Source organism: Drosophila mauritiana, chromosome X, assembly GCF_004382145.1.
Source record: "Drosophila mauritiana strain mau12 chromosome X, ASM438214v1, whole genome shotgun sequence".
NCBI classification, from domain to species: Eukaryota; Metazoa; Arthropoda; class Insecta; order Diptera; family Drosophilidae; genus Drosophila; species Drosophila mauritiana.
Genome location: NC_046672.1, coordinates 14,519,465 through 14,535,630, shown reverse-complemented (window position 1 = coordinate 14,535,630; position 16,166 = coordinate 14,519,465). Strand labels below are relative to the sequence as shown.

The 16,166-nt window shown below is 42.2% G+C and overlaps 2 protein-coding genes across 3 annotated transcripts in view; both read left to right on the top strand.

Moving 5' to 3' along the window:
- LOC117146551 (netrin-B) overlaps positions 1-16,166 on the top strand; it is a 62,566-nt gene that overhangs the window by 26,950 nt on the left and 19,450 nt on the right. The window lies entirely within an intron of this gene.
- Positions 3,117-3,979, top strand: LOC117146553. The gene is made up of 2 exons (XM_033312850.1): positions 3,117-3,419; positions 3,479-3,979. Exons 1-2 carry the CDS (start codon positions 3,249-3,251, stop codon positions 3,845-3,847), a joined length of 540 nt encoding a protein of 179 aa, XP_033168741.1. The 5' UTR covers positions 3,117-3,248; the 3' UTR covers positions 3,848-3,979.

The window sequence follows — 16,166 nt, the reverse complement described above, 5'->3', positions numbered from 1 at the left end:
TCTTGTTTGTTTGTTGCCATCACCGACCCCACATCCCCTCTTTATTGGTCCATCCTCTCAATCATTGAACACTGGCCATTGGCCATTGTCCATTGTCCATGGCCCATCCAGTGGACGTTGTACATCGGTTGTCTGGAATATCTTGGCCGTCCTCTGTGTGCCTCATAGTCCCTGGGCAAATTGAGTCATGGGGCACACAGAATCGAAATTCCATCGAGGTGCCAATAGAACCGCACGCGATCAATCCCAAAAACCCATGGAGAATTCAACAATGATCGGTGTCACAATGAAGAGGGTTGGGTATCATGAGTAGAAAGAAAAGGGGAAAACACCGCGTCAAAACTAATTAAATAACTCGTTCGACAATGCATTCGCATGGAAACGGAGCTGGAAACCGAAACCCAGAGAGCAGACATCCAGAAATTCAAGTCCACGAAGACCAGGCACTCCGTGGCCATGTTCAGCTGTCGAAAGCATTTAATTTTCAATTATCTCTTGGAAATTACACAAAAGCCAGACTCTTGGACTTCGAGTTGCAGATGAAGTTGGCCAGTTGGGCCCCTAACCACTTTTCCCTTCAAATTTCCCCTTCTGCGGTTTTTCGAGTGGCAAAGTAAACAAAAAAAAAAAAAAAAAAAACGGAGGGAAATAAAAGTCGGCCAACTAAATTGGCCAATTAAAGGGCCCAAAGTGTTTGATCAAATGAAGCCGGAAAAGTTGAAACTACAGCATTCAGCTGGCTGAGATAACTATTATTTGTCAAAAATGTGATATGGGAAGTTTTTGGTAACCGGTTTTTTTAATTTACCGTGATACGTTTTAGTTGAATTTAGTAAGACAACACCAAAGCAATTAAAGTAGAAGAAGTTCTGGGAAAATGTAAAGGAAAAACATTACAATGCCCATTCAAATCAACATTGTATGCGTGATGTGATATGAAGTAAAAACCTATCGCCATCCTAAATTCATAATCTAATAACTTCGCATTAGCTGGCCAGATCAAAGCCTCGATATCGTAGGCCATAAAGCTAAATGGATAATTTACGATGGGCCACAGAGAGTACCTTTATGGCAATCCCCTGATGTCCCCACCAAAAACAATGCAATTCAATTAAATTGAAATGGGAATGCAAATGCAAATGCAATTTCAATTGCGGACGAGAAGGCCGAGATGAAACGACCGCATCTTTGGCTCAAAACCCCATCGACTTGGTCTTGGTCTTGGTCATTGGGATCCCAGCTAAAAGGTGCCCGAAGATGGTGGGCCTGTGCTGCCCCATTCCACGAAGTCTGGCTGCTTATGAAGTAACCCCCACTCCGTGTCTTCACCCAGAGAATCGGTGGTGTCTGCGCCGTTTTGTCTGCATCTGCCCCGGCGTCATTTAAAAATAGTTTTGCGTGTGGCTTCCTCGGATTGGGGGGCAAAATCGGAGGGTCGAAATGAGCAGGTTAAGCTAAAAATATGACTGCGGCAGCCTGCTTTCGTACACTCGCAAAAACGCTCAATATGCAAATAGAGGTAAAGTTTCCTTATCGATAAATTTAAGGTATGTTGCAAGAAGTTCTAAGCGTATTCTGATAGATTTTAAAACGCCTCAAACGACGCTCTGCTTTAAATAAATGCGTAGCTGTTTGTTAGCTATCTGCAATTGTTTGGCTATCTAATGTCATTGTTATCTTCTATTCTAAAACTTACTTGCGATGAAAATGATAATACGAATTCTCTATCCTCGACCATCCAAAATATAGTGTCTTTGTGTCCGCTTCGATTTTTAAAGATTTCAGGTGGCAACGCATGGTCCTCTCAGCTGTTCACTAATGAAATACATTATTATTAATAACTGGGTTTCTTTGTTCTACTGCATTTGATATTGGAATTAGCATTTTAGCCTCGCCCGCGTTGTCATCTCTTGCATCCTATTCCGTTAATTCCGGGTAAACAGGCCAGGATGGAAGCTTCGTTTCAGAGTTGTAATCACATGTTTTCTATTTTATAGGCTTCGATAACTTTCTAGCGCTCAGCTATCGCCTATTAGTGTTGTAAAATGTTCTCAGATTTCGATTCCCAAACACGGGTCACCCTATTTATATTTTTAACAATAGAGAAAGCTAAAGTCTAGTTCCCCAACTATCAGAATCCCGTTACTTACCTAGTGTCGCATTCACACTAGGTAAGTAACGGGATTCTGATAGTGAAACTTAATCATTTTTCTGGGATATCCATAGATATTGGAGAATATATATGTATATATATATAATATGAGAAAAAATTAAAAAAAAATTTAATTTGTGTGAACGTGACCGTTTTGGGCGTTTTGTAGGTGAAAATATGGGCGTGGCCACAGTGTGTATAGGTTTTTGTATACAGATACAAATTTGCAAGACAATCAATATAACGAAGAAAAATCTAAGCATTTTTCATAAGTGTGGGCGGGGCAGTTTTTTGCGGCTTGTGGGCGTTAGAGTGCGCGTGGCGAAAAGATTTTTGTCGAATCGGTAGAAACTTACAAGTCTGATAAAATTATGAAAAAATATCTAACAAATTGTTAAAAGTGTGGACGTGGCAGCTTTAGCGCGTTAGAGTGGGCGCGGCAAAAAGATTTTTAACGAATCGATAGAAACTTACAAGACTAATAACAATATGAATAAATGTGAACATATTTCTCAAAAGTGTGAGCGTGGTGGTTTTGTGCGGTTTGTGGGCGTGGCAACATGGGTCAACAAACTTGCGATGCGTCTTTGTCTCTAGAATCTGTATTCTGAATTTCAAACTACTAGCTTTTATAGTTACTGAGATCGAAACGTTTATACGGACAGACGGACACGGCCAGCTCGACTCGGCTATTGATCCTGATCATTAATATAATTTAAAACTTTATACGGTCGGAAACGCATCCTTCTGCGTGTTACATATTTTCCAACGAATCTAGTACCATATTACTCTACGAGTAACGGGTCTAATAATGTAAACTCTATGGTTAGAAATGAAAATACGAAAATTTCAGGAGCTTTAACCATGTGAACACCTTAAATTAGAATTAATTAAGATTAGTTATGGCCATAATCCATAAGATGTGCAGTAACAATACTCCATAACTTTTGATGTAAAATAAATATATATACCGTTTTGGTATTTAAATGTATCGTCGACAATCGATTGATTGCTTGTCATTGTGGAAAAAGAAGAAGACAGAAGAAATTCTTTTTCAACTTGACGCAGCTGAGTGAGGTCGACAATATCTGCAAAAATGGTGTTTTATCTAAAACATGTTTTAACTGACCAACGCTTTAACCTGGGCAATGGTATTCATTTTCTGGGAGACAGCGGAGAATGCAATGTAATACTAACTTACGACAATATGTCCGATATCCAAGCCGTCGTGGTTGTAAGTAATGGAAGGATTTTCCTTAAAGACATGGTAAGATGTGGACTTCGGCGTGGAAACTGATAGTTATGCTCTAATCCACCTCCATCCAGGAATCCACCCATGGCACATATCTGAACTCTACGGAACAGCGCCTTGGCACTGCCTTCTATGAACTTTTCGTTGGCGATAATGTGTCCTTTGGGGTCGGGGCATTCGGACACGAACCGGACACTCCGCCGACCTACGGATGCTTCACCCTTAGGTCGGATGAGATAGATTTTGTTCTGGACCTCTCCAATTCTGCTGCCTACGAGCTCGATTACGCTTTAGACATGGAAGACATGGAGGAGGACACCGAGGAGGACAACGAGGAGGACACCGAGGAGGACAACGAGGAGGACAACGAGGAGGACATGGAGGAGGACATCGAGGAGGACATGGAGGAGGACACCGAGGAGAACTTCTTCTGGACCACATAAAACAAGTGCATGACAAGACGCTATACAGACAAAATCCGCTCATAGTTATAGGGTGACTTTTTAATACTCTATGCCTTTTTAATACTCTATATCTAAATACACTAACCGAAAAGAATGGCTAGCTTTAAAGTTAATAGGGTTTTGGTGCAAATGAAACCAGTATGCGCGTTAAGGTCCATTCACCACCGCAAAACGCGGAGGACTTGGAAAGCAAATCGGTAATTTAGTGGCATCATAAAAATCACTGGCTCGATATGGGACCGCTTCCGTTGGCAGATCTTAACTTGGAGAACTGGTCCATCAATTCGAGGTTTCCATAATTTGATTCCCACTGCACAGTTGACATTTTTTATATTTTATCTGCACTTTGGGTCTCGTCTGGCAGGCGATTTATCTTGTGACCCCAACCGGTTTCACATTTTGAAGTGATCCCCTCATCTGCTTTTGAAACGCTGGTCCACATGGTTGGTCCATTGTCGCATTGGCAGAGCGATTAACTTATTTGAGTAGGAGACTCGGTGGCTGCTCCTTGTTTCTCACCATTTTACTGGGCCAACGGCATTGGGCACGTATGCAGTATCTGTTAGTCCGTCAATTCTGCGTTTGCGTTGCTGTTTGCGTTGCGTCTTTTGCGTAAAGTGTAAATATTAGTTCAAGATACTTAACCATGTTGTCGTTGGCAATGTTGCCATCGTTCTTACAAATTTCCAGTAAGGGGTGGGGGCGTGGCAGAAAAAGGGGGCGATTAGCTTATTTCGCCGGCGACAGGCGACTGGAGGAACTCAAGAAACGACCTTGTCCCTGTTATGTTGCCGTTGTTTGAGTTGTCAGCCCGTGAATGACTCACTGATGGATTGGCCGACTGCTGGATTGCTGAACTGCCGGCTTGTTTGCTTGTTGATATTGTCAAAGTAAACAGTCAACACAGTGAAACGGGGAACTGGGAAAACTGAGAGCAGAAAACGGCGCTGAAAAGCGCTCCACTTGTGCAATTGACAGCCGGGCGGAGATAAAAGTCAGCGCAGAAGCGGCGCCGCAAAGTCTGGCCAATTAATAAGCCAGCTAATGGCATTGCCCGCCGACGGATGCAGTGCAGCAGCCACATGAAGGCGGTGCAACGACGTCTCGCTGCAGCTCATTTGCAGGCCTCTTTCAGCGCCATTCAGACGCAGGCCCTTGCATACGTACACTCGGAGAAAATCTACTCAACTTTCGCCTTTGAAGTAACCATTGTTCATCAAAATCAATCTTATAAAGGGTATTTAATGCCATATTTAGTGAATATTGTATTGATATGCTATATATAATATAATAATATATAATATTATTATATATGATAATATAATATTTCTTTAAATGGTATAAATGTATAAACTATACATTAAACTAAAGTAAGCTTCTATCGGGTTGATGACCTATAAATTATCCATACCATTTTGGAAACTCAAATCGAATTCAATGTCTAGTTATTCCCAGTTTATGCCATCCATTGGTAAGGCAGCTTCGTTTCTATTATTTTGACTGCATTTGTTTATCTTCGCGCTATATCCAATCCTTTATCGCTGCGACTATTTAGGCAACATCATCCAGCCAGGGACGTGGTGCAGCGGGTTGGCAAAGGGCGTGTACTTACCGGCGAGGTGGTCTGTGTGCATAGGAACCCGGCGACAAACGCAGCGCACAGACGGAAACTCATTAGTGAAACTGTGTCTTGGCAGAGGAATCACCTGCCGCACCTGCCCTCCAAATGTCAACGTGGTGCTCCTCCAAAGGGTATAAAAACCGAGCTACCTTCCTGTCGCCCATCACCTGGCAGCATCGTTATGACGCTCTCTCCCGGAATCTTTTTTTTTATTTTTTTTTATTTTGTATTTATACAGGTCCTGCCGGCGAAAATCTCGTGATGGAACAAACAGAGAGCACATTAGCTAATAGAAGAATGCATACAGCACATAAATGTCTGGGAGAAGCGATCATCGATTTGTTGAAACTTAGACAAATCTTTCCGGAAGCCTTGTGGCTTTTCTTCGGAGTATTTTTATCACCACCAAAAGAACCAAGCCAAGTCGGACCAGACCAAAAACTATTTAAAGTTAGACAGCTGTGAATGGCTTTTAGCAGATACCACTGGCATACTTGGACTATATGTATTTGAAGTTGTTCTATTTTCGGTCATTGATGAAATTCTCAATTAAGTCGATGATACATTCAAATTTATACGCGGACAGCCGGCGTAAATTGCTTTATTTCAATGGCTAATCAAAGTTGAAAGTCTGTGGCAAAGGTTTGAGTTATTATTTGCCGCGATCACGATTTAAGTTGACTAAATGCGAATTATGGCAAATGTGAAATTATTTCATAAAATACAGATACAAATTTTGGAAAAATCTTTGAAACATCTTGGATAATTCGAGAGTTGACACTATTTCTTCCAAAGTAAGAAGACAATATACAAATGGGACGATAGTAAATTACAACTAATCATTCACTCCGCAAATAGCCATGTTTCCATTTTTATGGTTCTTGTTAGTTAACTTGTTGTGATGTATGCCTCTTTTTAAGCCTGCTGTCAAGGCACCCATATTTCAAACTTTGTTGCATCTTAAGAGACCGATCCCAATTGGAACCGGTTGGGATCGTAAAGTAGCACTGCAACGAATTGGCGTGAAGTTAGGGTATTCCCTTTGGCTGTTTGTGGTGCACTTTTTCACGGCTGTCGTTTGCCTGCAAGTTTCCTGCTCCCCCTCGTCCTTTCGACACATTGTTCTGCTCCTTCTGTTGTGTGACTGTGTGTGTGTGTTGTGTGTGTGTCTGTACACAAATTTTTATGACGACAGGTTGGTTGGTTCGTCGGTTGGTTGCTTGGTTGGTATTCGCATTCGCTGGGAGGTGTGGATGCTGGCGAAACAGGAGGTGACTGGCAGACCTGGAAAGCGATTTCACGCTTCACGCTCCACGGTGCACACTCTGGCGCCACCTGCCGGGTACCGATGATGGTGTAGGTACACTGACAAAAGGATCTGATAGATATATCCTTCGGTCGGTCACTAATTGAAAACGTTAGAGTGGGGTAAATCCAATTCTTACTAGCAGAGACTCATAAAATGCAAATGTTAGTTAAATGGATGGAGATCGTAAAGAAAATCAAACGCATTCGTTCTCGTAAGCTTTTGACAATTATCAAAATGATTCTCAGTGTTCCGATGACGTTCGTCACGAATGAATGAGCGGCTGAAAAACGAGCAGCTTCGCACTGGGGAAACAGGAAGAGTTGCGGCTGCTGGTTCTTCGGTAGCCCAAGTTGGATCCGAAGCTGGGATCTGAAGCTTTAGCCGAGGCTGCAGTCGAGTGATATAAGTGGTTGACATGTAGCCGCCATTAGCGGTACGATGACAAGCGTTGAAAGCGCGCCCGGGGAATTAAAACGCAAAAAGGGAAAATAGCGAGAAAATATGATAAAAAAGTGGGAAAATGGTTGCAAAAAGCATGGGAAATGTGAAAAAGGCAGAAGCGAACAAGAGAATTGAATGGGATAGTTCATTCACTACCCCTCGCTGACTCCATTTTATGACAGCAATGGTGCAGGAAACCGCAGTGGAATATATATATATATATATAAAAAAGGTGCAAAAATCATCAGCACGCTGTCGGCGGCACCCCCTACCGCAACCGCCCCCGCCCCCTTGACGACCATCGGTTGGGAAAACCGCCTGTCACATTAAAGTATCATTTGCAGTCACTCAGCCAGAGGGTGTCCCTTACCACTAGCATTTCACAGCCAGCAATCCTCGGCGATTAAAGTCAATGGCATTCCAGGATCCTTCTTCTATATATGTGTGTCTGTATGTATATTGATTGCACACAAATCGCCGACGCAATTTATAGCTGCGCGATTTTCGCGGTCTTTTAGCCACAAAACCATTGACCATTGACTTGGCCACTGGAAATTGGCAACGGAAGCGCATCGTAATGAATACATTAACATTAATAATTGACTTGGCTTGGAGCTCTCGTTTGGCGTTTGGAGCTGGCGATTAAAAAAATAGGTGTGACCGAGTGGGTGTTTTGCGGTTGCATAATTCAGTGGAGCCGAAGCCATTTGACTACGAAATTGGTAAGCGACTCGAAGCGTTTCAACCATAAATGGATGTAATTTGTAGAATGTATGCCAAGTTCAAACTAGCTGAGGCTTTAAGTTACAGCGTCTTATTGTTTGTCCTTAAACTAATTTAAATTAGTCAGTTGTATTGATTTAGCTATGTAAATATGGCCAAAACTTTAAAGTCAAAGTAACCATAAATTATTAGGTAATAGATACATTTTATGTAGAAACCCATGGCTTGCGTTTTTATTATTTTACTTTTATTTTATTTTACGTATCATTTAAATGTGGAAAGTGGGAAAACGCAGCCACCAAAGTTGACAAAGGAAACGCGAAAGTTGGGCAGTTTTTCCAACAGGATACGCTGACATTTATCACCTGCCATGAGTGCAGTTTGCGTTGTGCATTTTCCCTTTTAGCCAGCACTTTGGCCGCATTCGTGGACATTTATGCCAAGTTTTACTTTTTGGCAATTGTGCGAGCGGCAGACACTCTTTGATTACAGAGCACCGCGATGGGCGGCGTTGGGGTGGTGAAGCTGTATTAGCATTAGCATAAATTTCAGCCAGCTAGCTGCTCACTCACACAACAAGCGAACGAACAGACGAGTACGAGTATGAATATATAATACGCCGGTTGTATGTTATTTATGAGCGTGCATGTCTGTGTGAAAACTTGGGGCAACTTTCCGAATCGCAAAACATGGGCGGGGCTGGAGGAGTGGATTCGGGGGAAGTGGATGGTAGTGGGTGGAGTGGTTAGGCCGGAACAGGGGCAGGATAATCGCTGCTTAATGCAGTCGCGACCCATCCGTCCTTGCCAACCGCCATTTGTCTTACCATCCCATTCCAAGCCGCCATTGATAACGAAAATAACGAAAGCGAGACGAACTCCAGCCTTGGCCACTTCCCTTTACACTGAAACAAATGCAATTGGGCTTGTGGAAGCGTTTCAAAGTAATAAATACATATATGGAATTTATGTGTCCTCTTTGAATTGAAGCTAAATTCTTGTTTTTTGATAAGGAATGCCTAATTGCTAAGCTCATTACAGAATATATTTCTAAATCAATAGAAGCCCCAGTGTACTAAGCCGCCACGCCCACTTGGCGCCAGCGTAACCTGGTGTGTGGGCTCATTGAAGAGCATTCAAATTTAATTTGCATGCAGGCTGAGCAAACTTTTGTTTACCTTGCGGTAGCGAAATCAAATTTGAATCCGCTTTGGGTTCCGCTTCCACGATTCGCAGCCGGGTATTTCAAAGGGATCCTTATCAAAGTCGCGACTGGGACTAGCTAGGACGCGTCTAGAGTGGCAGCCGGAAATCGGTTAAGTTTTTGACCAGACCATGAGGGCTTCCCCCAGAAAACCCCCCAAAAAAGAAACTCCCCCCCACAGGTGGCAGCCGCAAACTGTTTGAAGTATTCAAAAAAAAAAAAAAACAGAGGTTGGGGGGGTTGAAAATCGGTGGGGTGAATCGAGGTGGTTGGGCGGCTTTGGCTTTAAACGATGCCAAATTATTTTTATTTATTCGTGCGTTCAAAGAGATTAGCGCTCACTAGGTGGCGCCACCTCAAAGGTGTTCACGGTGAAATGCAAAGCTGTACACGTGTATTTATCGATGTGCAAGTGGGTGTGTGTGCGTGTCGGGGAAAATTTCCAGCCAAAAAAAAAAGAAAGAAAATGCAAATAAAGATTTAAGAAACACTGATGGGCGGACAAGTTGAGCTCCTGCAGCTGCAAAGATATTCTTTAATTCAATCGATTACGCCATTACAGACGAGACTTTGCCATTTTCCACAATTTATGACTTGCCTTTACCCTTTTAAGGGGTATCAATAATTGCCGAATACGGAACGAAATTTCCACGCTAAATATCTACTAAATATTCACACTATAAACGTGTGTAAAATGTTTAAAAAACAACCAGCAATGTTTGCTTTTTTTGCCAACTTTCAATCCAATCCACAATAAAAACGCACTTTCAACAATATCCTCTATTGGCATTTTGCAGCAACAATGTCTTAAGTTTATCACTTTGGTGAAGGGTATTCAGCGCACTCACTTGCCACTGCATTCCATTTTCCATTTTTCGCATTCGTTATGAGGCCATTTAGGCACACCCAAAAGGAACAAATCTTTCATTGATGTTCGGGAGATGGATGGCGATTTGGTGGTGGGGGGAGTATTGGGAACGGCTGAATGCTCCAGTTAGTATTGGCCTGGCCTGTTGGCGAGCTCTTTGGCAGCTCATAAAACCGGCAAAATGCGGCAATTGCTCGTGCCGCCATTAACCCCAACGTGGTGTTACCTGCCACATGAATAAATCACTGGGGTGATTCACAGCCCAGCACCATCACCACCCCAAAAAGTACCCATATATATATGAATCGGCCCAGTCGTTCAACCTCCCAGATGATAAATGTGCCGGGTTGTTGTTTTCTTCTTCGTTTTGTTACACGCCCTGCTGGCTTTCCTTCGATTTGCTTAACAAATTTGTGAGATTCTTAACACATTTGCATATTGCGTTAGCGAAATTGTCAAGTGTAAAAGTGTCGAGCATGGCGAGCATTCTGCGTCCTCTATTTATTTTTGTGGACTGTCTACTTTTTTGTGTATTTTTTTGTTTTATATCGAATCCGAAGTTGCACAGTAATGACGACATTTCCTTTCGACATCGAGGATAAAAAAAAGACCGAGTTGCGCTGTCGTTTGCGCTTTTTATTGCTGTCGTCAGTGCTGCCATTTTAAAAGGATTTCAGTATTGAGTTTATTTAGCTCCTTGCTCGGAAGATAGGGCGAATGGTTTTTGAAGAGGAGCAGCGGCAGCAGCAGCATCGCTCAATCGAAGTTGTTCAATAAAAAATGTGCTGGAATTTTCGTTGACATTTTCGCCAACATTGACGCCATTCCATTTCCCCAGCACCTTTTTCCATAACATTTTTGCGATGACTTTTCGTGAAGTCGTAAAGCGCTTGGAATTTCATGCGATTTTTTGTATCGTCGGAATACCCAAAGGAATTGACCTGAATTTGTGTGTTTTTTGTGTTCGCGCCACAATGGCATGTCCTTAGGTATTTTCTGAATAATTTGAATTAAACCAATGGTAAAAAAAATAAAAAATAAAAGTGACATTGCTGTGAAACCTGTTCTGGGCTGCCAAATCCTTATCCGCTCGCCTCCTTCTCACAATCAGTTGAAGTTCATTGGTCGAATCGTAAAGTGGATAATTGCTGATTGTGCGGATTGAATGACAGCTTCATTTCGTGAAAGTGCTTAAGGTAACAAATTGATTTTCCCCACTGCCGGCTTTCTACATGGTAAGCCTGCTATTTTGATAAAATTGAAATTTGCTTGGCTCATTTGAAAAGCTTTCAATTTACGTTTTCTCCATGGATTTAAATTCACTTTAGTTGCAATAAACTGATGACCAAACAAGCCTATTAAGTCCACTTGGTCACCTTTTTTTTTGCCAGACAGTTCCTTTTCCTCCTTTGGCTTCCTTTTGGCAAACACCTCGTAAATTGTAAATAATAAAAATGAGGCGAAAAGCAAATTATTTTCTGCTGCTTTAGCTGAAAGTTTGCTTATCAAAATGGGGAGGCGGCCATGGGGATTGGGGACTTGGAGCTGAGGGTCACTGGACCCTCTGCTGTTTATAATTTTTTCTTCGCATTCATGCAGCATACAGAACCTGGAAATCCTTTTCCTTTCCCGTTGCCGCTCTCCTTGTTCTGTTTTTTTACATTTTTTTTTTGCTTCCTTTGGCTTCCGTTTTCTGGGTCCTGGGCGAAGCTCACATAAAATTTAATTAAGTGCAACAACAGCAGCAGCAGGAGCAGCAGCAGCGAAAGCAACAAACCCGGCGATAGCAGCATCGTTTATAAAATTCACATAATAACAATAAATTTTCAAATGCGCCTTGGCAGCCAGCGTCTGCCGCCCCCGCGTCCCGCGTCCTTCGTCCTTCGTCCTTCGTCCTGTGCCTAGGTATTAAAATTTATCGCCAGCTTGCGTAGCACGCGCAACAAACGCGAAGAAATTTGCGTGCCGGATGCCAAGGGGTCGGAAAAACAGACACGGGGCGGAAAAATCATTCCACACGGAAACAATTGCGTTGGGCAAATGTACACAAGTAAACAACCAGAACTTGTTATTAAGCTATGTGTGTTTTAAAGTTGACTTTGGAATTTATGACCTCGCTATTAATTACTCTCAATAATCACTCAATTTTCTAACTGTCTATACCATAAAATGCATAGTTCTCAAGTAGCGTTCAATTTGGGACACCAAAAGTAATAGATGCACAGCTTGAGCTCTAATAATAAGTCTTCATTTTAATGAAATACATTTCCTTGGTAATTAATTCGCTCAGTGCATTGGCAAGCGAGTGGAGCCAGCAGAAATGCCAGCTTAGTGTCCCCAGAGGCGGCGGCATTCGAGACCTCTAAGTCTCCTTCTGCTCGGCGGAGCTATGGGCGTGCATATGTATTCCCGATCAGCTTTAAGAATATACATATATATATATATACAGCACCGTCGGAATGGCAGTCACATATGGCGGCGGGACACCTCCCCGACTTTTTCCCCCTCGAATAATTTGTCTATTTGTTTGCCTTTGCCTCGGTTGGCTTGCTCATTCATTTGACTCGCATTAATTACATGACACGCACACGAAACCAGGAGTCTGAAGTCTGGATTCCGGATTCTGGAATCGAGAGTCCCAGTTTTTTTTGTGCCCATCCACGATGGCCTTGTGTTGTGTTGCTTAATTTTCCTGTTTGATATTTTGTAAATACGTATTGGAAATTTTGGCAGCATGTTTCCGTCTCTTAGCCTAATATTAAAATTATGTTAATATTTAATCATTAATTTATTTGCTTACGGCGGTAGGGGGTTTGTTTGTTTGCACATATGTGGCTCCTTGGGGAACCCCTTCCTCATCCTCATCCCCATTCGCATGCCCATGCCCATGGCCATCCCCATCCCCATCACCCAGTCATGCCAATCTTTATTCTCCTCCAGCACACACATCATCATCTGCAACTGGCTGAGCCTGCTCCTTGTCCGCTCGTCAACACAAATGACTGTCTCGTGTTATCTGCTAAGCCGCCTTATCTGTTTGGGTCTTCTGGGTCTCCTGGTCTCTTAGCCATCCTGGCTACAGATACAGATTCAGATTCAGCTTCAGCTTCAGCTTCAGATCCACATACACATTCACAGCCCAGATGCTGTCCCATCCGCCCTTCTGTGATTTCGCCAGTGTGTTACTTATTTAATTTGTTGCTTATTTGTGCTCATGGAGGAGCAACAAGCAAACAGGTCCAGGAGAGAAGCTACTGCCATCTTCTTGAATTCGACTGAATGCGACTCGAGTCGACAAATTCCTGGCTCCATTCACTTGTTTGCATATGTTTAACATGTTCTCCAACTCCCACCCAAAGTCCCACTCCCAATTGTTTGCCTGTTCGCCAGTTTGCCTGTTTGCCAGTTTGTTTGTTTGTTTGTTTGTTCGACGGGACTTCCAGTGTATTGTGTCCTTAACTCAACCGAAACTGTACTAAACTGAGCGGGGAGCGTGTTTTCCTTCGGCTTGCTAATGATTTTGCCCGGGTGCTAATCAAATTGCCTGCCCTGCAGCAGCTAATGTCATTACCGAAAAGGTGAAACTTCGGGGCAGGGCAGTGGAATATGTAAATATTTAACCGAATGGTGGCGAACTCACAGATTACAAGTCGCAAATTATCTGGGAGCAAGTGCAGTTGTGGCAGATGGGAAAATCGTATGACTACGGTTGGGGGAAATAACGTGCTATTGGAAAAATATCTGATTAAGTTATGTAATGCCATGTATCTTGCCATCAAAATAATAATATATTCACTTTGTAAGCTTGCGCTTAATTATTTCTTCTGAGAATTTGTTTGGTCTCCCGTAAATCAACAACATAATAGTTACCAACTTGTGCTGTTAAGGCCTGGCATAAATATATATAACGTATACGCCATGGTTACCTCGTTTGCTACTCTACGTGTATAAATTGCCGAGATCCGACTTAAATCACCAGCTTTTTTGCCCCAGCCTGTGAAACTTTTATCATTGATTGCCATTTCACTAGACTGTCTGCGCCAGCCTTTAAGTTTTTTACTTACTGGCAGCAGTTGGGCCTGCAAGTTGTCGCATCTCTTACCGGCTTCCTTTGGGTGGCCTCCTGGTTATTGCTTTGGCACATTTTTCGATTAAAATTTATTTGCACAACTTATGAAAACTTAAATGCCCATAACGGCGCCGCCAGACTTCGAGTCTGCAAGCCCGGATACCCGCACTACACGCAGAGAAAAAATCACGCAAAATCATTTTAGCAATGCAAAAAAAGAAAATAAAAGTGTACTACTTACGATTAGTATTTTGATCTTACAGCACATAAGAAAAAAAATACTTTTTTCAGTGTAAAACTTTTATTTCATAAATATTAGATAAATATTTCAAAATAGGTTTATTAATTAATGTAAAATTAATATTTTGAGTTCTTTACATATTAAATTCGTTATTTTCTCTGTGTATACTTAACAACTTGAGGGCGGAGGGCAAAAGGCAACGTCTGCGTTTTGGTCGAATGGCGCCCCATGGGCTACCACATTTCTTGGCTAAAAAGTTTCAAATATTTCATAATTTGCAACATATTTTATGGAGGCGCAAGAGCATATTGCACTTTTCCGGCCACAGCCATAAAGCTATAAAGCTGCAACTGCTGCATGCAGGCGTATTTTTCTTGTGAACGTTTTCTTATTTTTTTTGGCGATTTTCCTAGCACTTACTCAAATGCCACACCGAAAAGGAAGAAAAATTAGGTTTTTCTAACGCCTGACCTCGTTTTCACTCCGCACTTTTTTCGTTAAATAATTCAAATGACTTCCGACTTAGACTTTGACATTGAAGTGGTCGTTTTCCCTCATTTCCCGGCGTCAGTTTGCGAGCAAATGAAGCACAAGTTCTGTGAATTCTAACCTCCCCCCCCCCAAAAAATACAGAAAGCCCAGACTACAGGCTCCAAGCCCAAGACCAAACCCAAACCCAAAACCCCCATCACAGGTACGCGTGGCGCACTTAAAAAGTAATTTTATTACACAGCTACTTACTGGGGAAACGGTGGAGGGAGATGGCTAGATAGTCGGCGGGAAAGAGACGGTACGCACTTAAAGTCATCACCTCAAAGCGAGGAAAATGGTGGAAATTCTTGGCGGAAAATGGGGATGTTGGCAGTGATGTTGCCATTGTCACACTATTGCCGGAAGTTTTATTCAACCTTCGTACCCTTCGTCAACCTTTGACGCTGATTGTTCTTGGGACATCACCCCATTGCGAGCTTATTTCTTTGCGTTTTCGTTTACAAATTTTTCTCATTACATTTTTACATCATCTTTCCACTTTTCCCCTTTTGACTTTTCACCGGCTTCGCTGGGCGCCCAAGTTTGTCGAAAGTTTCCACTACTTTCTGCCCTTTTGCATGACTTTTCTTCAAAATTTTGCTCTACCCACACTTGGCTGGTATCTCCCAGCATTTTCAGGTAATTTAATGACTCGAACCCACCGTCGTAATGAGCCTTCGATGGGGTTTGACTGCAAAAGAGGAGCCCTCTAATTTGTCTGATTCCCCCAGAGGAAGGTTCAATGCTTTATGAACTAGTGAGCATTGCTGGTAAAAAAAATATGTCACGTGCCATTAAAAGTTGTTCATAGATGCGCACAATTGTTCTATTAATTATTAGTTTCATACTCTTACAAACTTTTATTCAGGGTGTATTTTGTATACTTTTAAACAAATGCCTTTTGCTTTTGGCATGAAAGTTTTTAGCACAGGAGGGTCAATTATACTAATGCAAAATTATACCAGCATAAAATATTTATGCTGCCACTGACAGCTTGGCCATTTTTCCCAGTCCCTGTCAAATGATTAAATGGATTCTACCTTGTAAAAGATGAAGTTGCCCATAAGACTTTGCATTTTCTTGGAATATTCGGACCTCACTTCATGCACTTTCCTCTCATCTCAGAAGCTTAGTTTAGCCTTAGCCTTTTCCTACCATTTTCAAGGGTAAGTCCAATGTGTGTTTGTATATGGAAAATGCACTGGTGGAAAATGTTTGATAATGCTTAGAAACCTTATAAAAATGTGTATGATTAGTATCTAGCTGGGATTAGCTCTTGATTTTCAAACAAT